At 47.5% G+C, this 26,267-nt stretch overlaps 1 protein-coding gene across 1 annotated transcript in view; it reads left to right on the forward strand.

Moving 5' to 3' along the window:
• The window catches only part of CSMD2 (CUB and Sushi multiple domains 2), a 275,213-nt gene that overhangs the window by 52,111 nt on the left and 196,835 nt on the right, over positions 1–26,267 (forward strand). Inside the window, 4 exon segments of the mRNA XM_070362524.1 lie at positions 4,693–4,908; positions 6,502–6,690; positions 13,331–13,500; positions 25,725–25,881. Coding sequence (XP_070218625.1) covers positions 4,693–4,908; positions 6,502–6,690; positions 13,331–13,500; positions 25,725–25,881 — 732 coding nt within the window.

The following is a 26,267-nucleotide window of genomic DNA, read 5'->3' on the forward strand; positions in this document are numbered from 1 at the left end:
TTACTTTCCAACTTCAGTCTTCACTCCGCCTGTACGGAACTCGCATCTTTATCATCTATCTCCCAGACTGACTCTGAGCTCTTCCAGAGACACGTCTGCCTTGTTTCCTGCAGTTTCCCCAGCTGCTGGATTGATGCTGGCACAGAAGAAACTCAAGAAATAGCTCTATGAATTGAATTAAACTGAACTCAGACCCTTCCCAGAGGGCAGGCACCCCTCAGGCTCTGTCTGCAACAGTATCTCCAGTTAACAGACCTGTGAGGCTGCTGACTCTTGATTGCTCCCCACCAGTAAAAGTACAACTGGGGAACTCAAAACTCTGTGAAAGTCAGGATTGTTCAACTTGCCACATGCCCAGCCCAAGGGAAGAGCCAGTTCAGGAGTCCAGATAACATGTCCTCGCTAAGACCCCGGGACTAACATCTTTAAACCCACAAGACTATCTGGAAGTCAGATGAACTGAGCACGGAGAATGCCTTCTGTGCTGGGCACTGTGCTATGGGCTTTGCACATGCTGCCCCAAGGGTTCCTCTCTCCAGGGATTGAATGTCACCTAAAGGTACTGAGCGACTGAACTGAAGGTACAGAGCAATGTTGGCCCAGATCCTTCTTTTTTAAAATTTTCATTGTTGTTCAGTCACTAAATAATGTCTGACTCTTCATGACTCCTTGGACTATAGCATACCAGGCTTCCCTGTCCTTCACCATCTCCCAGAGTTGCTCAAGCTCATGTCCATTGAGTTGGTGATGCCATCCAACCATCTCATTCTCTGTCGCCCCTTCTCCTCTGCTCTCAATCTTTGCCAGCAACAGGGTCTTTTCCAGTGAGTCAGCTGTTTGCATCATGTGGCCAAGGTATTGGAGCTTCAGCTTTAGCATCAGTCCTTCCAGTGAATATTCAGGGTTGATTTCCTTTAGGATCGAGTAATTTGATGTCCTTGCTCTCCAAGGGACTCTCAAGAGTCTTCTCCAGCACCACAGTTTGAAAGCATCAATTCTTTGGTATTCAGCCTTCTTTATGGTCCAACTCTCATATCCATACACGATTACTGGAAAAACCATAGCTTTATCTGCATCCTTCGTCGGCAAAGTGATGTCTCTGCTTTTTTATTATTATTGATAAATTAATTAGGATGACAGATTTTATCAATGAGGTCTAAGGAAAAGTACAGAATATACTAAAAAGTACTGAGACTTCCTATGTATGTATATATACAGATATCTTCAAATTGGATAATTATAATTATCTAACACTTTCAAATTAGACTGCTTTTTAAAAACATCAGATTATATTAATTGGCACACATTTTTGCACCCCAGACCTTTCCCCCAGTAGATGAGCTCTGGGTCCAGGTCCGCCTTCCTCCAGACCGTCTCCTCTCCTAACGCCCTGCTCTTTCTGCCCCAGTGAGAGGTCGCTGTCCTTCACACGATTCTGCACGCTTCACTCCAGTGGAGTCCTTGTTTGCGTGTGCATCTGTCACACCAAATCTGGATTCAGACTCCAACACTGCCTCTCTATTTCTGTGACAATGTCTTCATTTTCACACAATGGCCGAAGGAGCCCCAAGCGGTCAACACAGCTGGGAAAGCCAGGGGTTTCATCTCCGCTGTTTACTCATCCTTAGGATGCCTGCCAAGTGTTTCCTCCTTTGGAGGGGTTGTATTTGCATGCTCAAAAAACAGAAAGCACAGTGCTTAATTCAGCTTTGTTTCCACCCGCTACTGTGTCTGACCCAGCCTCCACGCAGCCCTCTGCTCCACCAAGCCTCTTGCCAAGCTCTGCAGAAGGAGAATGGTCTTCTCGTATGCACACGTGTTTACGTGTCAGGAGTACAGGATACCTGCAGGCTCACGTGCCCGTGGGACTCCACGCGTGCTTACACCCCTCATGTCACAGACTGTGACCGCTGTGACGCCTTCCCAACCCCAGGGCACAGTCACCCACCCTCCCTCTGTGCCCCCGCTCTGGATCTCACTGCTGGTGTGTCTGTCTCCTCCACCAGGCTGGGAGATCTTTCTCAGTACCTAGCACAGATCTGGCACTTAGCAGGCACTCGAGATCTATCTCTTTCTTTAAGATTTATTTATTTATTGGTCGTAATGGGTCTTCGTTGCTGCATGCAGACTTTCTCTAGTTGTTGGCAGGCAGGGGCTACTCTTCGTTACGGTCTGTGGGCTTCTCACTGCAGCAGCTTCTCTTGTTGTGGAGCCCGGCTCCAGGTGAACACACTTCAGTAGCTGTAGGACATGGGCTCAGTAGTTGCAGCTCTCGGGCTCTGGAGCATTGGCTCAGTAGCTGTGGTACATGGGCTCAGTTGCTGTGCGGCATGTGGGATCTTCCTGGACCAGGAATCAAATTATCCTCCCTTGCCTTACAAGGCAGATTCTTGACCCCTGAACCACCAGGGAAGCCCAGGATCTATTTCTTTGAGTAAATAGATAAATGGGTGCATGTCAGCTGCCTGAACACAGGACATTTACAAACTGCTTCCCTGGTCCCACCACCTCTATGGGGTTCTGTTCCCCCAACCCCCGCCCGTAGAATCCCCAGTATTCTGTATCGCCAGTTTCTATCAACACAGAGGCAAAGTAATGAAAACATCTAAAATGCTTTAGCATGAAGACCTTGCATCTAACCACCATTTATCCCGAACATGTCAGTGATTATCTAGAGAAGTAGTCCTCACACTTGTATGTACCTCCACATCTCTTGGAGGATCTTGTTAGCATGAGAATGCTGATTTAGGATGTCTGAGGTGGAGGCCGAGATTCTGCATTCCCAACAAGCTCCCAGGCGATGCCCAGGATCCCGAGGTCTGTGGACTTTGAACAGCAAGTGGGCACAGCATTCCTTTCCTGCCCGCATCCCTGCCCTGGCACATCCATGGGGTGGATTCCCATAGGCACACTCGCTCGTGGGCGGACATGCATTGTACATCCGTCCACCCAAACCCAGCTGCCATCTGGACAAGTTCAAGCGTTGCTCTAGGTGCTAAGATCTTGCTGCTCTATTACCTTGCTCACCTCCTGGCCCCTCCCACCACCTGCCCCCCCCCCCCACCTTCGACTCTCTTTTCATCGCAGGAGAAGCTGCATCCTGGGGTGGTTTACTGCACAGCCTCTGCCACCAGATTGCCTCAGTTCAGAACCCAGCTTTCTCACTTACAGGTTGGGTGACCTTGGACAAATGATTTCATTGCTTTGTGCCTTGGTTTCCTCGGGTGTAACGTGGAGATGAGAAGAATCATACCCAGGTTGCAGGGTTAGTAGCAGGATGAAATGTTTTTGTATCTTCCCTTCCCATTGATAGGAGCCAACTACAGGCAACTCAGAACAGTGATGCACACATACCAAGGGCTGAAATTTCCTCTCATTAGTGGGTGCTCTCAGCCCCTCCCCCGCAGTGGATGTCCCCTCCCCTTCTCCCTCTCAGATGGCTGCCTGGCCCCTCTCGACCGCTCCTCTTCCTCCTGTCTTCTGTGTGATGCCAGTTCCCCCCAGGCTTCCAGTCTACCCTTCTCTGAGGACTGCCCTGCCCACCTCCCTTCCTCTTCATGTTTGGGGGTTCAGGCAGCACCTGTTTGCCACTGACCCCCAGATCGATCTACTGCTGTAGTCCGACCTTAACCCTGAACTCCAAGTCTGTACGTCCAGTTCCCTCCTGCTGGCTTGTGCTTCCTGAATGCTGACCGTGCAGAGTGTTCAAAGCCAAAGTCATTGCCCTTCCACCACTTGCTCCTCTTCCTATGTGTCCAGCCCCGGATCACGAAAGACATCACTGTCCTTCAGGTCAAGACCCTCCCCCGTCACCCCTTGGCTCCTCTTTTGCCTCCGTTGCCTCTGATCCGTGTCCACCTCCCCTCCCGTGTCCCACGTCCCTTTCCTGCTCTTGTTCCCTTGGCTGACCCCATCCACTCTCCCCCTCAGCGCATGGCTGGTATCCTTCTAACTGTTCTCTCTGCTTCCCCTCACTCCACTTCCTCCTTCTCATAGCCACCAACATCTTGCTAATCTGAAATCTGGTACACTCTGGATAGGATAGGCCCCCAACACCTCTCGAAAAATATCCAGTCCGGCCCCAGAGAGCCTGCATGTCCAGCTCCTCTTCTGGATATTCCCGGCTGAGTACGTCCAGCAGCACCACCCGGCTCACCAAGCCCTGGAATCCACAGCAGCTCTGTCCCCTGCCTGGGGCACCCTCTCCCCTCTTAGCCGGTTATTTCCCCTGCCTCCTTTTAAGACCCCAAACAAATACTCTTTAGTGAGGCCATCCTGCCTTTCCCTCTTTCCCTTCTGTCCCCCAATGCAGTCTGATCTATATTGATGACAGTGTTGGTTACTCTGCACGGTGGCTCTATCCCCTAGCACCCACCTAGCCCTGAATCCTAGCCCTTGGCAAACACCCAGCAATATACGAAAACCTGTTGACTGAATGAATGACCTAACCATAAATCTCCCTTTCAAACTGGGACAAGCCTGAAGCAGAGTCTTCCTCCCTGAGTGGGCCTGTGGGCAGGGGCGTGTCCGGCACACCTGGGCCCTTCGCTCAGGTTGGCCTGTGCGTGTTGCTGTTGGACTTCTGCACACCGAGAGATGTTTACAAACGGGGAATGCTCGGCAGACGCCGGCGTGCAGCTGGGCTCCTTCAGCCCTCTCACCGTTGCCCCCTGACCCTCTGGCTCCCGGCAGGTGTGTTCTTCACTTTCCACACCTTCCACCTGGAGAGCGGCCACGACTACCTCCTCATCACGGAGAACGGCAGCTTCACCCAGCCCCTGCGCCAGCTGACGGGCTCGCGGCTGCCGGCCCCCATCAGCGCCGGTCTCTATGGCAACTTCACCGCCCAGGTCCGCTTCATTTCCGATTTCTCTATGTCCTACGAAGGCTTCAACATCACGTTCTCAGGTACAGCACTTGAGGGTCCCCCGGGCGAAGAGGGCACTCTGTGCCTCCACCCCACCCCCACTATCAGCCAGCAGATGGCGCTGGTCCGCTCCCCAGCCTCTAGGAGGGGAACCTCAGTGCTGTGGCAGAAGGTAGTTGGTTTAGATACAAGGACGAACGTTCCTTATAGTGGGTTGGAAGGAGGTGTTCAGGGTTCTCTCTGAATGTGACCGGCCCAACTGATGGAACTAGAGGACCTCACAGAAGTCCCTTCCAGCTCTAGTAAGTCCAGATCCTTCTTCTGATTCCAATTCCACTACTTCACAACCACAGCAATTTCCAAAAACAAAGAAAAAGAAGGGAGATGGAAATTAACACGTTGGAGTGTTTTAGTCTCATTCGGAGACTGCTTCACCAACGCTAATTTAGTAGTGATGGATAATTTTCACTGTGTTTAGGAATCCTGAAACGAAAGCTTTTCAGTTTGCATTCAGGGAGGAAAGAGGGCCCTTTGCTCCTCTGCGGCTCATTTCACTTGCTCCCAGAGCACCCTCCTTCCCATCCAGGAGCAGAGGTAGCAGGTGGATTTTCCCGGGATGCACAAGAGATATCTGACCTCTAGGAAATGGGACATGGCCCAGCTCAGCCCCGCAACTCCCTCCAGCAGATGCCTCCTGCCATGTGCTGGCTGATGGGACATATCCAGCCAGCCTGCCTTGTGCCTGCGTGCATGCTAGGTCACTTCAGTCATGTCCAACTCTTTGCAACCCTAAGGACTGCAGTCTGCAAGGCTCCTCTGTCCATGGGATTCTCCAAGCAAGAATGCTGGAATGGGTTGCCATTTCCTCCTCCAGGGGATCTTCCCCATCCAGGGATAGAACCCACATCTCCTGTGGCTCCTGCATTGGTAGAAGGGTTCGTTACCACTGAGCCACCCCCATCTGCCTTATCCCGTCTGTTTTTCCCAACCACACAGAGCCCTGGGGTACAGTGTCCCAGAAGGGCATTGCCCATGAGGACAGGAGACAGGTACTTCTGTGTCATCGCTAGAGACATAAAGTCACTAGAGGCTGGTCCCTGTTCTGGCAATGCCACTCCATCACACTTGCCATCTGCCTCAAGTGTCAGTGTTCCTGAGGCACAGCTTTAACCAAATTCAGCTCTTAGGTTCTTTTTCCGAATGTAAATTGCCCTAGGCTGGGTCTTCCATTTCTGACCCCTCTAGAACCAGGCTGAATTGAATTGAATTGGCTCGGTATCCAGGGAGAAAGAGGCAGGAGGGTCTGCAAGCCTGAAGCTGGGCTTCATGTGGAGATGAAGGTTAGAGGAGGGACAGGTCTGCCTCATAAATCCCCCTGGGAAGCAAGCCTCCAGAAACACAGCACCCTCTCCCACTCCTCCTGGCTAGGAAGCACTCAGACCGCCCGGAGCACAACCTGCCTGTTCTCCCCTGCTTCTGTCCCTCTCAAGTTATCTCTCCTCTCCTTGCCTTTCATGGATCCCTGCATATCCTGTGCCTCTGTCTGTCCTCCTCTCTCGCCCTCTTCTCCCTGGCGTCTTTGTCTGTGTGCCCCTCCTCTGTCTCTGACCCTGGCTCTCTTGCCTCCCTTCCAGAGTATGACCTGGAGCCCTGCGAGGAGCCAGAGGTCCCAGCCTACAGCATCCGGAAGGGCTTGCAGTTCGGCGTAGGCGACACCTTGACCTTCTCCTGCTTCCCCGGGTACCGTCTGGAGGGCACGGCCCGCATCACGTGCCTGGGGGGCAGACGGCGCCTGTGGAGTTCGCCTCTGCCAAGGTGTGTTGGTAGGTGGTCACGTGCTTTCATTTTGCTTCACTAAGGGGGTTGGCCGAACTTTAGTTGATTGCTGTAAGGTGGTGGAACACACGTGGGCCAAGAGGCCAATGGGACTGGGTTTGAGAAGAGTCTTAGCACATGGTGACCTGCAGTGGGACCTCAGGGGGGTGGCCTACCCTCCTTCCGCTCCAGCCTCCTTATCTGTACAGGAGGGATGGCAGTCAACTCCTGCCTCATGGGCTGTTTGGTAGCCTCAGCTGACCTTTACAAAGCAGCTCCACAGGAGGCACTCGGATGAAATCAACTTCCATACTATTAACTCCCACCCTTAACGCACGTTCCCATGGCTTCTGGATGCCTCTTGCAGAGAAATCTGGGTGGAGCGTGGGTGGACCTGTGGGAAGGAGGTATGACCTTTGCCCATGAAGAGGCCCCATATGGTGGAAGAGAGGGCTGATTTTACTAGTTCAGTGATGGTGCTAGCTTTTGAGACTTTCCAGAAAGACTCCATCCATTCAACTGGGGAGGACAGAGGGCAGAGGGAAGCAAGAGTTAAGTTCATTTCTAGAGCACCCATTGCAGATCAGACATGCTTCTAGACGCTGGGAATATAAAACTGAACATCATAGAGGGAGCCTTTCCACCCCTGGTCTCACATTCTGGTGGAGGGAGATGGGCTACAAGCACATGGGTGTGTAGTGTGGCAGGCAGTGTTGAGGGTTAGAGAGAAAGAGTAAGTCAGCCTAGAAAGTGTGGGAAGTGTTTATTAAAAGTGATCAGGAAAGGCTTCTCTGATGGATTAACAGTATATAGTAGAGATCTGAAGGTATCCAAGGAGATCCCAAGGCATTCACGGGAGACGAGGGGGCCAAGTGCCAAGGCCCTGAGCCACGAGGACGCTCACTGCTTCAGGGACAGCTTGGAGGCCAGCCTGGAGTAAGCAATGGGAAAAACAGTAGATGATGAGGTTAAAGAGGTAGCTGATGCAGTTGAGACCAGGAGCCCTGTGACCCAAGGCCCTGCCGGCCTCGTTGCCAAGGAGCTGGAGAAGACTCTTCAGAGCCCCAGGCCCAGAGGGTACAGAGAAATGGGGTGATACTCCAGGGAGCTGGGACAGTTGCTGGCTGTCCCACACGTATAAAGTTCATGCCCTGCTTGCTCGATATTCACACCATGGGGTAGATGGACACAGGCTGGCTCAATGGAGTACTTACCATGCTCACTGTTAGCCACTAGGAACTCATGTTCAATGTTAAAGAAAACCCCAAAATACCAAACAGATCAAGACAGCACTTCCCTGACTGAAACAGGGGTTGGCATCTTGAGGGTCCATGAGGTCAGCCTTGCCTGAGATGATGCCACACAGCCCTGGGGGCTCTGTAGGGGACAGTCATAAACAGGATGGCAAGATGGGCTGGGCTCGGGCCAGCTGATCACATGGGCCCAAGGTCAGTTCTCTGCTCTGCCATTTACCAGCCACTGGATCTTGGGCAGGCCACCCAATCCCATCGGCCCCAGCTTCTCTGTATTTATAAAGCAGAGATGGCAATACCCAGCTCACAGGTTTTACTCCAGATTAGAAGGCATGGTTTACATAAACCAGCAGAGTGCCATATGATTATCATCCTTTGGCCAATAACATTTTTATCATTATTTATTAATGACCAACAACCAATAACCTTGCACGACCTCAGAGGGGAAGCATTAAAACAAATAGATGAAGAATCCCATTTTGATCAATTGAGTGATCTCAAATTTTATTCTTTCTCCTATAATCATCCCCCCCAGAGCAGCAGTCTCCAGCCTTTTTGGCACCAGGGACCGGTTTTGTGGAAGAAAGTTTCTCCACAGACCGACATGCAGGGGATGGTTTCGGGATGATTTAAATGCATTACATTTGTTGTTCACTTTGTTATTATTACATCAGCTCCACCTCGGCCCATCAGGCCTTAGACCCTGGAGGCTGGGGACCCCTGCCGTAGAGCATGTGGCCACCCTGGCCTGTGCATACAAGCAGGCACACATGTAGCTCCCACTGCGTAGATTCAGTTTCAACCTGGCTGCTAGCAGCTCTTTTCTTCTCTGGAAAAAATGTCTTCAGCTCAGTGGTTCTGAGGGGAGTTTTTCCTGAATGGGATTATCCAGGACCGCAGATGTGCTCATGCCCTAAGCTCTCACCTCATCGATCTCGCTCCATAAATTCATTCTGTAACTTATTATTCCAATTACTGTTTGTTCATGGCACCTCACAATATTTTCATTATTCCATTTGTCTTCTGTTTTGTATGTATTAATACCGCATAGCAATTATAATCACCTCTAATTACCGCCAGCCCCACAACAGAGCCTCAGGCTTGGAGGTATCATGGGAATGCCCACTCGGGAGATGCTCCCGGTTGCCATATGCACTGGAGGTGTAAATTGGATGACTTACCAGGAACATGCCCTGCTGAGAAGGAGATAAACAGCTCTGGGCTCTAATTTATGATATGGCAGGCAACACAGCAGCCCCTGACCTCAGGGTCCCCTAAACTGGATGTGGAAAGGACAGCCCTGACCCCAGAGGACCCCATTCTGCAGAATGACCCTGTCCTTGGGAGCCCCATGTGATGGAGCAGCCCTAACTCTCCACCTCGGGGGGTGCCCCAGACTGAGGGACATGACATAATGAGACCTCTTCTGATGGGGTGGCAGAAGTCAAAGATGCCTGAATCAGCCACAGTACTTGCCAGCACAGATGACTGTGTGTTTCTCTGGAATGTTTATTTGTTTTCATTTATGCTTGTGTTTGACTTTTCAATGCATCTGCTCACCTCCCCTAATGCTTTGGAAGCTCTCCCAGGAGCCAGCACCATGTCCCTCTACCTCCTGGACACTCCCTGGTGCCCTGGAAAAAGGCCTTGGCAGAGGGGTCCATCTGAAGTTGTTGGCCCCCTTTCCCTCCTTATCGAGGAGTTGGGCATGTGGGACAGAGGAGAGAGCCGTGCTGGGGCAGAAATGGCCTCCAGCTCTTGTGCAGCAAGCCAGGGGCAGAAAGGAAGTGCCAAACTACACCAAGGCCCACGTGTAACGCAAACCAATTTTCGGAAACTAGGTGGTGAGCAAGGGGCATCAGGAACAGTGAGGGCGCTGTGAATGTCGGGCAACTAACACCTGCTCCCCAGGAAGCTTCATGGGCGTCCTGACAGCCAGAGCCCGGGCAGTTGGGGCTCCAAATGAAAGCAGATAAGCTATGCAGATTCACTGCGTTAGATGGGAAGAGAAAGGAATGGTACTTGTTGAGGGCCTACTAGGTGCTATGTTGTTATTCAGTTGCTAAGTCATGTCCAACTCTTTGCTACCCCATGGACTGAAGCACACCAGGCTTCCCTGTCCTTCACTATCTTCTGGAGTTTGCTCAGACTCATGTATATTGAGTCGGTGATGCTACCTAATCATTTTATCTTCTGTCACCCCCTTCTCCTGCTGCCCTCAATCTTTCCTAGCGTCAGGGTCTTTTCCAAAGACTTAATTCTTCGCCTCAGGTAGCCAAAGTATTGGCACTTCAGCTTCAGCATCAGTCCTTCCAATGAATATTCAGGGTTGATTTCCTTTAGGACTCGCTGGTTTGATCTTGCAGTCCAAGGGACTCTCAGACGTCTTCTCCAGCAACCCAATTCGAAAGCATCAATTCTTTGGTGTTCAGGCTTCTTTATGGTCCAGCTCTCACATCCATACATGACTATTGGAAAAACCATAGCTTTGACTATGAGGACCTTTGTTGGCAAAGTAACATCTCTGCTTTTCAATACATGGTCTAGGTTTGTTATAGCTTTCCTTCCAAGGAGTGCTTTCGTCTTCTAATTTCGAGGCTGCAGTTACATTTGCAGCCAGGTGCAAACCACTTCCGATATACTCATCTGCTGCTGCTGCTAAGTCACTTCAGTTGTGTCCCACTCTTTGTGACCCTATGAATCATAGCCCGCCAGAGTCCTCTGTCCATGAGATTCTCCAGGCAAGAATCCTGGAGTGGATTGCCATGCCCTCCTTCAGGGGATCTTCCCAACCCAGGGATCGAACCCTCATCTCTTATGTCTTCTGCATTGACAGGCAGGTTCTTTACCACTAGCACCATCTGGGAAGCCCATATAGTCACCCTTTTCGTCATAAAATTTCATAGCTGAATCCTCTCTAGCTTTATGTGGATGCTGTTATTGTCCAGCTGGAGGCAGATGAAGAGACAGTGGTTCAGAGAGTTGATATAACTGGTCTGTCTGTGTCTAAAGTCTGTGCTCATCCCACTGCACCACATGCCATTCCCTAGACAGAAGGGAATACCGTGTGACCCCAGAGATGATGGAGAGCTGCTTCAGAGGGCTGGCCACGTGATGGGACTGAGGGATAATACATGTCTAAACATGCACATCCTTCAGCACACCCTGCCCAAATACCCACCTTCATCGGAGGGCACCCAAAATATATCCACACTTTAGAAATAATATCCACCTAAACTATCAGCAGCCCCCAGGGTTCCTGTCTACCACCCTGCTTTAGTTTTATGCCTCAGCCCAAGACATGCATTACGCATGTTTGAACACTTTGCAAACAGGCTGAGTTGAAAGTCCTGCAAAGTGAGATTTCTCCTCCAAGACAAATGATGGCTGTCTTATTCATTTTGAGCTGCTGTAAGATAATAGCAGCATGTGGGTGGCCTCAACGATGCACATTTCTTTCTCCCAGATCCGGAAGCTAGCAAGTCCCAGATGAGGGTGCCAGCAGGTTCAGTGTGAGGTGGAGGCCCTCCCCTTGGCTGCCAGACAGCGGCCTTCTTGCTGTGTTGTCCCACAGCCTGGGCTCTGCTCAGTTCCTCTGCTGTTAAGGGCACTGACCCCACCCTGAGGGCTCTCAGCTCATCATATCTGGGGATCTGGGCTTCAGCATAGGAATTTGTCAGGGAGACACAAACACACGGTCCACAGCAATGGTTAAGGTAAAGTCTTAGGAAGCTGAAGCTGGTCCTGAAATGAAAAGAACCCAGGGAGTAGGGCTGGATGAAAAAGTAGGGACTGGTGGGCGGAACATGATCCCTATCTTTAAGGGTCTAAGGAGCAGCGCTGGGGACAAGAGAACACACAGAAGTACAGCTAAGCCCACAAGAGGCTCCACTCTGAGTTTTCTTGCATCACATGCTGCCTCCACACTGCTGTGGCCTAGGACACTCCAGGCTTAGACAAGCGGAGTTGAAGGTGTGGTCAGCAGCCCCTTGGTTGACTTCAGGGCCCTTCTAGCCAATAGCCGTGCCTAGAACAGGGACGCTGAGGAGCAGTTTGGAGAAAGCAGACTTGCTACCATCAACTTCAGAGATTCAAGCCTTGCTCCAGACTCCCCGTATGTCCAGACAAATAATGGGCCTGCCATCTGGATGTGTATTTATATCCTTCCAGAATCTAATTATTTTTAGAGCTGTCCATCCTCTGAGGTCAGCGTCCTCCATGTTTATTCATTCATTCATTTGGCAAATATTTATTTTACAGACAATCTGGGTCAAGCCTTGTAAATTCATGGATTCATTAAGCATGACCCTGACCTTCAAGTAACTCACAGTTTGGGTAGGGGGTACAGGCAAGTAACAAGCTATTAGGGTGCAATCTGGTAGATGCTCTGCCACAGGGAAGCCTAGGAAGTGGCTTCCTAATTATTGAAGCCCCTAGGGAGCCAACTGCAGAGTCTTTCAGCACGCGGCCTGCCCTGCGACACCTCCCCTTTCATCACTGCTGCCTGTCCTGCCCAGGCACCGAGTGAACGGGTGGGTGCTGAGGGTGCAGAAATATGACCAAGTCCGAAAGCATCCACAGTGAAGTGGAGGAGAGAGAAATGTTAACAAACAAGTCAAGTACTAAAAATAAAGGTATGGGAACAATGGGGAAAGAATGACTAATTCTGGAGGAAGAAACAGATTTTGAGAGGAAAGTGTGAATTCATTAGCTGTTGCACAAAACAGGGTTTCCATGGGTCTGTGCCAAACCTTTCTCCAGAGCCTCAGAGGCCCTAAATTCTAGGATCAAGAGGGTTGAGTTGTCAGCCCCCTCCTCTTCTTGAATTGACAGACAATCTAAAGTGCTAAGTACCAGAGTCTTTATCTTCAAAACAGGGATGATAATCAGGTTGTGATTAATGGCTGAAACGTTTTTGTAAAGCTTGGGAGATGCTAGTGATTATTATTCAAATGTGTCTCCTCTTGGTTGCTATCCTTTGATACGGAAAGGCTGCATCCCTCCTCACTTAGTGGCCCCCAGCTTCTGCTGATGCCCTCCTTGGTCATTTTTGTTGCTATGATACTATATGGGCAGATGGGAGAGAAGCTGCTTCATGACACTTTAAAAGTGGAGGGTGACTGGTGGGTTCGTTTCTGTCCCTGAAGAAGACAGACAAACTGAAGGAGAGAAGTAAAGGGACGAAGCAGAACTGCAGGTAGTCTGGTGTTTAAAAAAAAAAAAAACTTTGATCAGCAGTCCTATAGATAGGCAGACAAATGGGCAGGTGAGCAGGCGTGTCGGCAGGTAGAGAGGCGAGCTGCTCATCGTCTTCTGGGGTTCTCCAGTGCTGTGTGTTGCATCCCGGATGTAGCTGGCTGGTATTAACCTGTTATTATTGTGATTCTGTTTCCAGCTGAGTGTGGGAATTCGGTCACGGGCACTCAGGGCACTCTGCTGTCCCCCAACTTTCCTGTGAACTACAATAACAACCACGAGTGCATCTACTCCATCCAGACCCAGCCAGGGAAGGGAATTCAGCTCAAAGCCAAGGCGTTTGAACTCTCTGAAGGCGATGTCCTCAAGGTAACACTGAGAGATGTCACAGTGTACACTCGTCACGGGCTGCAGAAGTGTGGTCGCCATGCCCATTTATCTCTGGGCGAAGGACTTAGCTTCTCTTCTTCCCCTCTGAGTCCCAAGATATTGTCCTCACTCATCCGGGAGAAGTGAGAACCTAAGAGAGAAGGGTAGATGCATGTATTCTAAAGAACGTGGATTTAAAGTTTGCTTAGGAGCCAACTGCTCTCAAATATGTATGTGATGGATTTGGGGTAGCAGGTCAGTGGATCAGGTTTTCCATTATGAACTCTGACCATCAACCTGGATAAGGAAGAAATCATAAATACGTGTGGATACCGTCTGTTTATATGTACATTTGTCGATGTGCGTGCATCTGTGTCTGTGTGTGTACTTGGTTTGGGGGATCTGTGTCTATGCATATTTGTGTTTTGCGTGGGTGCATCTGTGTATGTTTTGAGTTTGTGTTTCAGTAAATGGTTTGGCTGTTCAGCAGCTTCGTGCACCATGGTGGCAGTCTACAGGTGGCAGTGGGGTTAAAGAAGGTGAATTCAGGGTCTCCGTAAGAGAAAGAGGTGAAAGGACTTGGACTAAAGAGAGGCTTATAGAGAGCGCCTTGTTAAGACACTGAACACATATATGACTTGTGTTTCTTTCTGTGTGTGTGGTTAACTGTGTACCTCCAATGATACATGATGTGTGTATGTGTGTAACCAAAGCCTTGACTCTGGAGAATTTATCAAAGAGCTGCCTTATTAAAAGGGACTATAAGGAAAATCTCACATGGAGTAGGTTCATTTTCATCCTAGGCTAAGAACTTTTGTTTTTTTGCATATTCTAGAATAGTTTTATTCCCTGTAACTAGAGAAGTCGAGACATTAGCAACAACCAAAGGTCATGGCTCTAGAAAATCCAGAGAGAAACCATTAAGCAATCCCCACCCCTTAGGACTCTCTCTAGATATAATGAGTATACTGTGCTTTGTATATAGAGATGATACTCTTGACCCTCCCATCTGGGGCATGTGTTTGTGTGTGTGTGTGTCTGTGTGTTCAGAAGGTTTCTCTCAGTCTTAACCTAATTATTCTTAAACCCAAGAGGCCATACTATGCGATGACCAGCTGGGACCAGATACGCCTGAAATAGAACAGAATATGGTAGTGGCCCAGGAGGGAGTGGGGCCCTATCATTAGTCCCTTCAGCTCTGCTGTTCAACCTCTGAGCTCCCCAGACACAGAGACGCAGTGTGCCTCTCCCCATAAGTGAGCAATACCCAGGCCCTGTACTTCCCAAGGGCGGTGTCTTCAGGCACGCCCTGATCTCAGTGCTCTCCGTTCATTTCTTCATCACCTACAGCAGAGCCTCAGAGGACACACCCAGGGACAGCAAGGTCAGGTGACTTCCTCGCTCTAGCAGTCCAGACAGAATTGATGAAAGCTGGACAATACGGAGAACATCTTAGAGAAAAGCTGTTGTTCACCGGGAGGAAAAGAAGGCATTTTTGAGGCATAACGTAATTTTCAGGTTTTGAGGGGAAAGTGAGCAGCAGGTTTGTGCATGTGGCCTGCCAGGATCAGCAGAGGGGTCCCTTCCTCTGTGGGTGGAGGTCATGTGGAGCGTGACCAGGGCCCGAGCATCCTCTCCAGGGTCTGGACTCAGAGGCGCACTTAAGACATGGTCAGCAGGCGTGCATACCCCACTGCACTGTCGGGGTTCTGCCTGAGGGTCAAGTGGTGTGGCTTAATAGACCACAGGGAGACATTTGAACACACTCAGAGTCAAAAGGGAGGGACCTGGGGCATTATCCCCAGGTCAGAGGTCAGGGAGGGCTCAGGCAGGTGTCAGGACCTCAGATGGTTCTTCGGGGCTATGGAGAGAAGGGCTGATTTTCTGTGCTTCTTGCAGAGATCTTCCCAAGACTTCAGATTTGGTCTCTGCAGCCTCCTGTCCAGGGACCCTGCCACCAGCCTTCTAATACTGGACTTGACCTTGTTGCTGAAGAGCCTCTTCCCCCATTTCTAGGCCTCTGTAGGGTCCTCCTAGGAGACTGGGCTGTGGCTCTGACCTATTCACATGATCCTGTATCCACCAGAGCTTCCGCAGAGAAGGGGGTCTGGGGAAGGCAGAGGGCAGGGCCCCGGGAGGTCGTGTGGTCTCCCGTTCTAACTCTTCACCTCAGAGCCCTCGCCCTCCCAAGGAGAGCCTGGGACACAGCGGTTCGGGAACAAAAGGGAACACCTGGTGGCAGCCTCCCCCTGCAGCCGCCCTCAGCTGCGTCGGCAGGGCTGCTTACCCGTATCACTCTCAACTCCCTTGACCCAAAGGAAGCAGCACCTCAAGTCACCCCCAGAAGCATCCTGCCCTTGCCCTGTGTAATCTGCCAGAACATCGGCGTACTTCCAGTCCCGAGGACACACCTGACCCTCCCAAGAAGCCCCAACATGTACCTGGACTCCTCCCTGCCCAAAGAGACCCATCATCTCCCGAACACATGCGTCTGATCAACTCTCCAAACCTGTCATACGCTCTCGTGTTTCTAACCTATGAAATGACTGTTTTCTGGCTCTTGTGACCCTCCCCTCTCCTGGTCTTTTCCTTACCATTAATAACTGAATATTTCTTAGACCTCACCCTGCACATACTCCAGCTTGTCTCCCAGAACTACCTGATTTATCCTATATAGGTTCCCACCAAAATCTTGACCTCTGATATCCGCAAAACAGGAAGGGCCTCTCAGTGCCATAGTGTGAAAAGACAACTCTCAGTTCAAGATGGCACACGAAGCCCATGTATATAACTACGTCCTCTACATGTAGGTTCCCATGAAAATGACTAAAGGGACATGAAAGCAGGGGGAATTAGGTAAGGGTGCCTTTCACATACAACTTAAAGAAAGTTCTGCCAAATGGAATACCCCACAAAGAGGGTCCAGATTGAGAAAGGTTCTGATCAAATTGTATTTCACGTAAGTGAAGTTTTTCCTGTGGATTAAGTGCTAGAAACCTCAAGGACACATGCATCTGAGGCCACACAGAGCAGCAGGGCCTGGAGCCAAGGACATGGGACTGTTGGCAGGAGCCAGGTCTCAGTCCCACTAGTGCTTCTGGAAACTGCGCTTGGTCAGAGAGACCTCCCAGAGCTAAGCTCCCTCACAGCACAACATTCTGAATTTTATTTGGCTGTCATTGGCAAGCAGGATAAAGCAGAGCAATGCCTTGGCTGGCACCTAACAAGAGTGGGCAGGCTTATTAGAGAAGAGGCGGCCACAATCACACGCGCACACACACACACACACACACACACGCATGCACACTCCTTCACACACACTCACTTTAGCACCAGGAGAGGCTTCTACTATGTTGTGGCCTCTTCTGGCTTAATTCTTCTTCCCCCCCTTAGAGATGACTGAGTCTTTCCACTGTCCATTCTTCTCTATCTGTCGTGATTTGCCAACAGGAAAATGAACTGGATATGTACAAATATTTAGTAGATCAGAAGACAGGACCTGTCTGAGAAGTCAGACTTAATTGCCCCCTCTGTAAGCAACAAAGGAAAAAAAAATACTTTAAAAGCTTCTAATTTGTATTCTTAGCAGGATTTGAGAGGATATTATATTTATGACACAAAAATAAGCAATAATGAAAACAGAGCAATCTGAGATGAGGAAAGATTGAACAGAGATGAAAAACATGATCACCCAATTAAAAATGGAATGGAGGCAATGAGCAGAAGATGGTAAACCACAGAAAAATGAAATCACTTTATTATAAGATAAATTTGAAAATTCTTCTCTCATCTCATAATGAAATGAAAAACAGTTCTTTTATACTAATAAAATGTACAATCAATCCACAGTAAAACTTTATGTGCCAAATAACATAGCATGAATAAATTAAAAATTGCTAGAAATGTAAAAAATTTTAATAAAGTCACAGTCATTGTAGAAGATTTAATATACCCCTGTTACTCTCTGGCATATCATCTAGATTAAAAATAAATAAGGATTTAGGTAGCTTGAATAATAGAATGAATCCAAAGGAAGTAGGAGAAAGATACGTTTAAAGATAAAAGGAAAAATGACTGAAAAAAGGAAAAAAATAAATAACAGAATAGAATAGACAGAATTCTAGACAGAATATGTGGGACTGGTCAATGAATAAAGAAGCCACAAATATATAATTTTAATAATGAAAAAGAAACATAGTCATAGATAAGATACAGATTATGAAAACAATTAGAAAATGTTTAGGGAAAGCATAAGCCAAAATTATGAAAGCTTCAATGAGATGGAAAAATTTTATAGATAAAAAGTACTGATATCAGGAAAAAATACTAATTGGAATAAACCAATAGCCATTTAAAACATGGGAATTCTCTCTCAAACTGCACAGGCCTAGACTGTCTTATAGATAAACTCATAAAACTTCATGGAACGATTAACCCCTACAATAATCAAACTGTGTCAAAAAGAGAAAAATTAGCACTCATCTCCCCACGCATTTAAATGGGACAAGTAAAAATACCTTATATCAAACTGAATAAGGACAGTATAAAGTATTAGGCCAGTTTCACTTATGATCATAGACCAGGAGTCCTAACAGAATATCATGTTGAATCTAGCTGCACATTAAAACAAAAATGACCAAATGGGATGGATTCCAGGAATATAAGAATGTGTCAATATTAGAATAGTTCCTAATTTTATTTACTAGGCAACCCATGTGAAATTACCTTTTTAGTAGGTCAAGGGCTGTCAAATATCAGCAATTTTATTCTAGTAACAGATTTGCATGCTAAGTTGCTTCAGTTGTGTCCAGCTCTTTGCAACCCTATGGACTATACCCCACCAGGCTCCTCTGTCAATGGGATTCTCCAGGCAAGAACACTGGAGTGAGTTGCCAGCCCTCCTCCAGAGAATCTTCCCAGCACCAGAGAGCAAGCGTGCATCTCTTATGTCTCCCACGTTGGCAGGTGGGTTCTTGACCACTGGCACCACCCGGGAAGCCCATAAACAGACTGCTGCTGCTGCTGCTGCTGCTGAGTCGCCTCAGTCGTGTCCAACTCTGTGTGACCCCATAGACAGTAGCCCACCAGGCTCCCCCGTCCCTGGGACTCTCCAGGCAAGAATACTGGAGTGGGGTGCCATTTCCTTCTCCAATGCATGAAAGTGAAAAGTGAAAGTGAAGTCGCTCAGTCGTGTCCAACTCTTAGCGACCTCATGGACTGCAGCCCACCAGGCTCCTCCATCCATGGGATTTTCCAGGCAAGAGTACTGGAGTGGGGTGCCATTGCCTTCTCTGATAAACACATTAGGAGAGAAAAATATAAGATCCTGCCAACATATCCCAAAACATGTGATGAAAGTCAGTACTCATTCATGATTTTCAAAAATATGTCATAAAGCTACGGATAGAACTTTCCCAACTAGATAAAAAAAAATTTCTACCAACACCTGTAGCAAACATTATACTTAATGACAAAACTTCCTAAGGATTACCAGTAAAGTCAGGAACAAGATCAGTTGTTCTGCTACCATCAATAGTATTCACTTCCAAGCCACTACAATTATACAAAGAAAAGAACAAATTAACTGTAACAATTAGAAGGGAATATCATTGGAAAAGACTCTGATGCTGGGAGGGATTGGGAGCAAGAGGAGAAGGGGACGACAGAGGATGAGATGGCTGGATGGCATCACTGACTCGATGGACATGAGTCTCAGTGAACTCCAGGAGTTGGTGATGGACAGGGAGGCCTGGCATGCTGCGATTCATGGGGTCGCAAAGAGTCAGACACGACTGAGCGACTGATCTGAGCTGATCCTAATTGTCTCTTATTTGGGAAATACAAAACAACCGACCAAAAACTTATCAGAACCAATAAGACAATTTAGCAAAGCCACTGATGTTTCTACAGCCAGTTCAAACATGTAATAAGAGAGAGTTCTTATTACATAAGGAAGGAAGTTCTTATTACATAATAAGGAAGAGTTCTCCTATAGAAACAAAAACTGTTAAGACACCTAGGAATAAGCCTAACAAAAATGTGTATAATATTTACTGAGAAAATTATAAAACTCTATTCTGAAGGACATAAAACTAAAATAAATGCAGAGAGGTTTCATATTCAGGGCTGAATAAAGTCTATGAACAGGCAATTCACAGAAGAGGAGAGTAGAATTGATAAACATACAAAAAGATGTTCCACTTTGGTGATAATCAGGGACATAAAAATTAAAATAAGAAACCATTTCACACTCATCATATTGGAAAATTTTAGAGTTCCTGAAAATAGCAAGTGTTGGCTAAGATATAAAGGAATGAAAGCTGTCATACGTTGCTGGTTCAGTTCAGTTCAGTTCAGTTCAGTCGCTCAGTCGTGTCCGAATCTTTGCAACCCCATGAATCGCAGCACGCCAGGCCTCCCTGTCCATCACAAACTCCCAGAGTTCACTCAGACTCACGTCCATCGAGTCAGTGATGCCATCCAGCCATCTCATCCTCTGTCATCCCCTTCTCCTCCTGCCCCCAATCCCTCCCAGCATCAGAGTCTTTTCCAATGAGTCAGCTCTTCGCATGAGGTGGCCAAAGTACTGGAGTTTCAGCCTTAGCATCATTCCTTCCAAAGAAATCCCAGGGCTGATCTCCTTCAGAATGGACTAGTTGGATCTCCTTGCAGTCCAAGGGACTCTCAAGAGTCTTCTCCAACACCACAGTTCAAAAGCATCAATTCTTCAGCGCTCAGCTTTCTTCACAGTCCAACTCTCACATCCATACATGACCACTGGAAAAACCATAGCCTTGACCAGACGGACCTTTGTTGGCAAAGTAATGTCTCTGCTTTTGAATATGCTATCTAGGTTGGTCATAACTTTTCTTCCAAGGAGTAAGCATCTTTTAATTTCATGGCTGCAGTCACCATCTGCAGTGATTTTGGAGCCCCAAAAAATAAAGTCTGACACTGTTTCCACTGTTTCCCCATCTATTTCCCATGAAGTGATGGGACCTGATGCCATGATCTTCGTTTTCTGAATGTTGAGCTTTAAGCCAACTTTTTCACTCTCCACTTTCACTTTCATCAAGAGGCTTTTTAGTTCCTCTTCACTTTCTGCCATAAGGGTGGTGTCATCTGCATATCTGAGGTTATTGAGATTTCTCCCGGCAATCTTGATTCCAGCTTGTGTTTCTTCCAGTCCAGCATTTCTCATGATGTACTCTGCATAGAAGTTAAATAAGCAGGGTGACAATATACAGCCTTGACGTACTTCTTTTCCTATTTGGAACCAGTCTGTGGTGCTGGTAGAGAGATTAAATTGGTTTACTCTTCGAAGAGCAAACTGACAATGTCTAACAAAGTTGAAGATGTACCTTCCCTGTGTGACCTGCTTCTCCATTCTAGTTCTACATGTATGCCCTAGAGAAACTTGAATACTGTGTAAGCAGATATGCAGGGGCAGTGTTCATAGGAATGTAACATTGTAACTGTGTGTTAAACACGATCCACTTAACATATTCATTTTGAAGGCAGCCATCTTGCTGACCTGTCTTATTAGATGTAGTGGCTTCATGCACATTAAAAATCAAGTTTATTTGTCAATTACACCTCAATAAAGCTGAAAAAACTGGAAGCATCTAATAGAGAAAAAAGAAGGTTAGATGTACTGGCTGTGTGCAGATTCTCTCAGATTTGTCAGGGATAAATCCATCACCTATATATAATGATGAACTGGACCATCACAGCCATTTTCTTATGGACAAGCAATATTCTGTTAGGAAATAAATGCATACAAAGACCCAAATGCCAAAATCAATAAAAAATATTAAAATGCCCAGGAATAAGTACAGACTTTTACTGAGAGATATAAAAGACAACTTTATTAAATGGAATCAGATGTCATATATACACATAGGAAGACTTAATATCATGTAGATATATGTTTTCTCTGTTGTCAATCCATATATTTAATGTTAATCAGTGACAATTATAGAAATTATTTTGGGTCTTTGAGGGGAGTACGGAGAATTGTTGTTTTTCTTAATTTGAGAAAATTCTTGAGTTTATCTAAAAGAATAAATATGAGAGAAGAATTTCTTAAGTTAAAAGAAGACAAATGAGAGGGAACTTGCCCTACTAAATATTAAATATATTACAAAGCTACCATAATTAAAACAGTATAGCTCATGTACAAGCGTGTTAAGTCGCTTGAGTCATGTCTGACTGGGCTGTAGCCTGACAGGCTCCTCTGTCCATGGGATTCTCCAGGCAAGAATACTAGAATGGCTTGTCAGACCCTCATGCAGGGGATTTTCCTGACCCAGGGACTGAACGTGTATCTCTATGTCTCCTGCATTAGCAAGTAGGTTCTTTACCACTAGCACCACCTCAGAAGTCCAGCTCATGTGCAGGAATAGACAAAAAGAATAACTGTGGTAGCATAGAAAGTTGACCCCCAAAATTGTTGAACTATATATGTAATAAAGGTGGCTTTGAAGTTGATAATCGGAGAAGGCGATGACACCCCACTCCAGTACTCTTGCCTGGAAAATCCCATGGATGGAAGAGCCCGGTGGGCTGCAGTCCATGGGGTTGTGAAGAGTCGGACACGACTGAGCAACTTCACTTTCACTTTTCACTTTCACGCATTGGAGAAGGAAATGGCAACCCACTCCAGTGTTCTTGCCTGGAGAATCCCAGGGACGGGGGAGCCTGGTGGGCTGCTGTCTATGGGGTCGCACAGAGTCAGACACGACTGAAGCAACTTAGCAGCAGCTAGCAGTAGCAGCAAAGTTGATAATGGGTGGAATATTTACAGAGTTAATTGGTTAAAAATGGCTAATCAACAAGGAAGAAAATGTATCTTATCTTTTGTGCATGCTAAGTCTCTTTAGTTGTGTCCAACTCTTTGTGACCCTGTGGACTATAGCCCACCAGGCTCCTCTGTCCATGGGATTCTCTAGGCAAGAATAATGGAATGGGTCACCATGCCATTCTCCAGGGGATCTTCCTGATCCAGGGATCAAACCGTGTCTCTTAGGTCTCCTGCACTGGCAGACAGATTCTTTACCACTAGTGCCACCTGGAAAACCCATCTTATCTTTTACCATATGCCAAAATTCCAGGTGGATTTAAAGGCAAAATTACTAAAAGAAGCTATTGTATTATTTATTTTAAATGGCAGCCCACTCCAGTATTCTTCCCTGGGAAATCCCATGAACAGAGGAGCCTGGCCTGCTACAGTCCATGGAGTCACAAAGAGTTGGACACAACTGAGTGACATTGGAAGGATTGATGTTGAAGCTGACACTCCAGTACTTTGGCCACCTGATGCGAAGAGCTGACTCACTTGAAAAGACCCTGATGCTGGGAAAGATTGAGGGCAGGAGGAGAAGGGGATGACAGAGGATGAGATGGTTGGATGGCATCACCAACTCTATGGATATGGGTTTGGGTGAAGTCCAGGAGTTGGTGATAGACAGGGAGGCCTGGCGTGCTGCGGTTGATGGGCTCGCAAAGAGTTGGACACGACTGAGCTACTGAACTGAACTAAACGGAGTGACTAACACTTTCACTTCTTTCATACATTTATTAGGTGCTTCTTACGTACCAGGGCATTTTCCTCATATTCTGGACAATGATATGCCAACAATTATATTTTTAAATATAATTCATAATTATATTTACATTTTTAAAATATTATCATATTATCAATAGTTTTGAATTTTGCACTTTATTTGAATCAGGATCCAAATAAAATCTACACACTAGATGAGTTGCCTCAAGTATTTTTTTGTGCTTAGGTTTCTACCTCCATCTCTTCTCTTTTTGTTGTTGTTGTTCAGTCACTAAGTTATGTCCAACTCTTTTGTGACCCCATGGACTGTAGCCTGCCAGGCTCCTCTGTCCATGGGATTTCCCAGGCAAGAATACTGGAGTGGGTTGCCATTTCCTATTCCAGGGGATCTTCCTGACCCAGGAAGCTCAAACCCACATCTCCTGCATTGGCAGGCAGACTCTTTACCACTGAGCCACCTGGGAATAATTTACTTGTTATTTATTTGTGACTTGTTTGTTTATTTGTAATTTATTCATTTCATGTGTTCCTCTGTCCTCCATATTTCCTATAACTTGGAAATTCGATACAGTGGCTTGATCTTAGTCAGGTTTAATTTTTCTTTTGACAAAATGACCCCATGGTTATTGGTGTCTTCCATTAAGAAACATATGGTGACTAGTTGTCTCTCTGATTGTGATGCTGACAAATGTTGATGACTAATCCCTTGATCAGTCAATTAGAAAATATATGTGTTAATGGGTAAAAATATTTTTATAGCAATCTGGATGTAACAGTGAGCGAAACTCTTTGAATTGGTGTCATCTCTATATCTGTCGGTGCTCTGGAATTCTCCCAGTCTATTCATGACATAAAACAATTGCATACAGGATCTGGAAACAGACTTTTGAGGCTCCCAGGGGCCTGAACAAATCTCTGTAATATACAGCACTGTTAGCTTGAAGGATGACTTCTTTTAGAAAGCTTTGCTTCATAAAGAGTAGGATGGAAATATTGTTCCAATTTGCTGGCAGCTGGCACCACATCCTGTGCCATGCACAAATATTCATCACCCACCCATAGATCCCATCTTTGATATTTACCAAAGCACCAGGGGGTCCCTCGCTCAATCACAACTTCTGTTGTTATTTGCACAATTATCTGGAAAGGAGCAGCAACCTTGGAACCTGGGGAGCCAGTTCATTATTCTGATGATTGTTGTCTTTGCCGGTGCTCAGAAGTTCAGGGGACAGATGGGAGTCAGGGAAGCCAGATGCCTGCATGATTCCACCCCTGGCTAGCCCAGCAGGCCCTGGCTGGAGCCCTCATTTTAGGAGGGAAGGGGCAGAGGCTGAGCTTGGGGAATGGGAAGATATGTGACATCTGACACCCTGGACATTTTAACTTCATCCTGCTGGATCCCAGGGCCCTGGACCTGCAGAGTGTGAGACCGAGGCCACTGCCACAGTGGGATGGGGGTAGTGTGCAAGTGTGCTCAGCTGCATCTGACTTTGATGCCCCAGGGACTGTAGCCCACCAGGCTCCTCTGTCCATGGGATTTTTCAGGTAAGAATACTACTGGAGTGGGTTGCCATTTCCTACTCCAGGAGATCTTCCCAACCCAGGGATCAAACTCCCATCTCTTGTGTCTCCTGCATTGGCAGGCAGATTCTTTACCACTGAGCTACCAAGGTGGGATTAGGGAGGAGGACAACTATCTCATCTCCTGGGTGTCTCAGATCATGGAAGGACAGGATAGGGTATCTTGCAGTGCAGAAATGCCAAATGCTTGCAGCCTCAGTTTTCAGTCGCTCAGTCATGTCCAACTCTTTGTGACCCCATGAATCGCAGCACGCCAGGCCTCCCTGTCCATCACCAACTCCTGGAGCCTACTCAAACTCATGTCCATCGAGTTGGTGCTGCCATCCAGCCATCTCATCCTCTGTCATCCCCTTCTCCTCCTTCCCCCAATCCCTCCCAGCATCAGAATCTTTTCCAATGAGTCAACTCTTCGCATAAGGTGGCCAAAGTACTGGAGTTTCAGCTTTAGCATCAGTCCTTCCAATGAACACTCAGGACTGATCTCCTTTAGAATGGACTGGTTGGATCTCCTTGCAGTCCAAGGGACTCTCAAGAGTCTACTCCAACACCACAGTTCAAAAGCATCAATTCTTCAGCGCTCAGCTTTCTTCACAGTCCAACTCTCACATCCATGCATGACCACTGGAAAAACCATAGCCTTGACTAAATGGACCTTTGTTGGCAAAGTAATGTCTCTACTTGCAGCCTATGGGTCTGCAGAAACAGATGGCTTGGGTAGTCAGGTTGCCCCAACCTGGCCTCCCCAAGCTGCTGAAGAGTAAGCTGGTGCCATATGGGGGTTGGGGGAACAAGACCAGAACTCTCCTGGAAAGGTTAGAACAGCAAGCAGTTGCTAGAGATCAGATTCACACCAAGATAGGCCGAGCACAAAACTGGTACCAAGTGGAGGCGAGACAGATTGATAACCCACATGGTGGCCAACTCCACTCTGCTGTCTTCCTTGCATCCGGGGGCTCAGTGCCCCTCTAACAGTTGTTATCTGTGCTGAACTCTGGGAATGTGGGCTGTGGGTTAGGGAGCTCTTGTTCCAGATAAGGTCATGCTGATAACATGGGGTTGGGGTCTCTCCTGTGTCCAGGTCTATGATGGCAATAACAACTCTGCCCGTCTGCTCGGGGTGTTCAGCCGCACCGAGTTGCTGGGGGTGACACTGAATAGCACGTCCAGCAGTCTGTGGCTTGATTTCATCACTGATGCTGAGAACACCAGCAAGGGCTTTGAGCTGCACTTTTCCAGTAAGTCTTTCTCACTTCTGAATGGACCATGAAATCGGGCTCTCCCTGGTTCCGCACACTGGGAGGCTGGGCTCCGGAACATCACCCATCAATGAATGGGTTTGATTTTTTCTGACTGGTGCACACTTAGCTGATTGTTTCCCCTGAGACCCTGTGCCCGTGATGTGGATAAGCTCCCACTTGGCGTACAGCTCCATGGTTACACCCATGATTAACTGAACTCAGAGTTACAGTGCACCTTTTACCCACTCATCACCTTTAACTCACTAAAAATAATAAGCACTGAGTCTTTTAATTAAATCAACCAAAGATAGCCTTTCCTAATCATGACATTTATAAAATAATGTTCGGCTACAGTCAGATGTAAAAAATGCAAGCACCAATGG

The sequence above is a fragment of the Bos mutus genome, chromosome 3 (assembly GCF_027580195.1).
Source record: "Bos mutus isolate GX-2022 chromosome 3, NWIPB_WYAK_1.1, whole genome shotgun sequence".
In the NCBI taxonomy this organism is placed as follows: Eukaryota; Metazoa; Chordata; class Mammalia; order Artiodactyla; family Bovidae; genus Bos; species Bos mutus.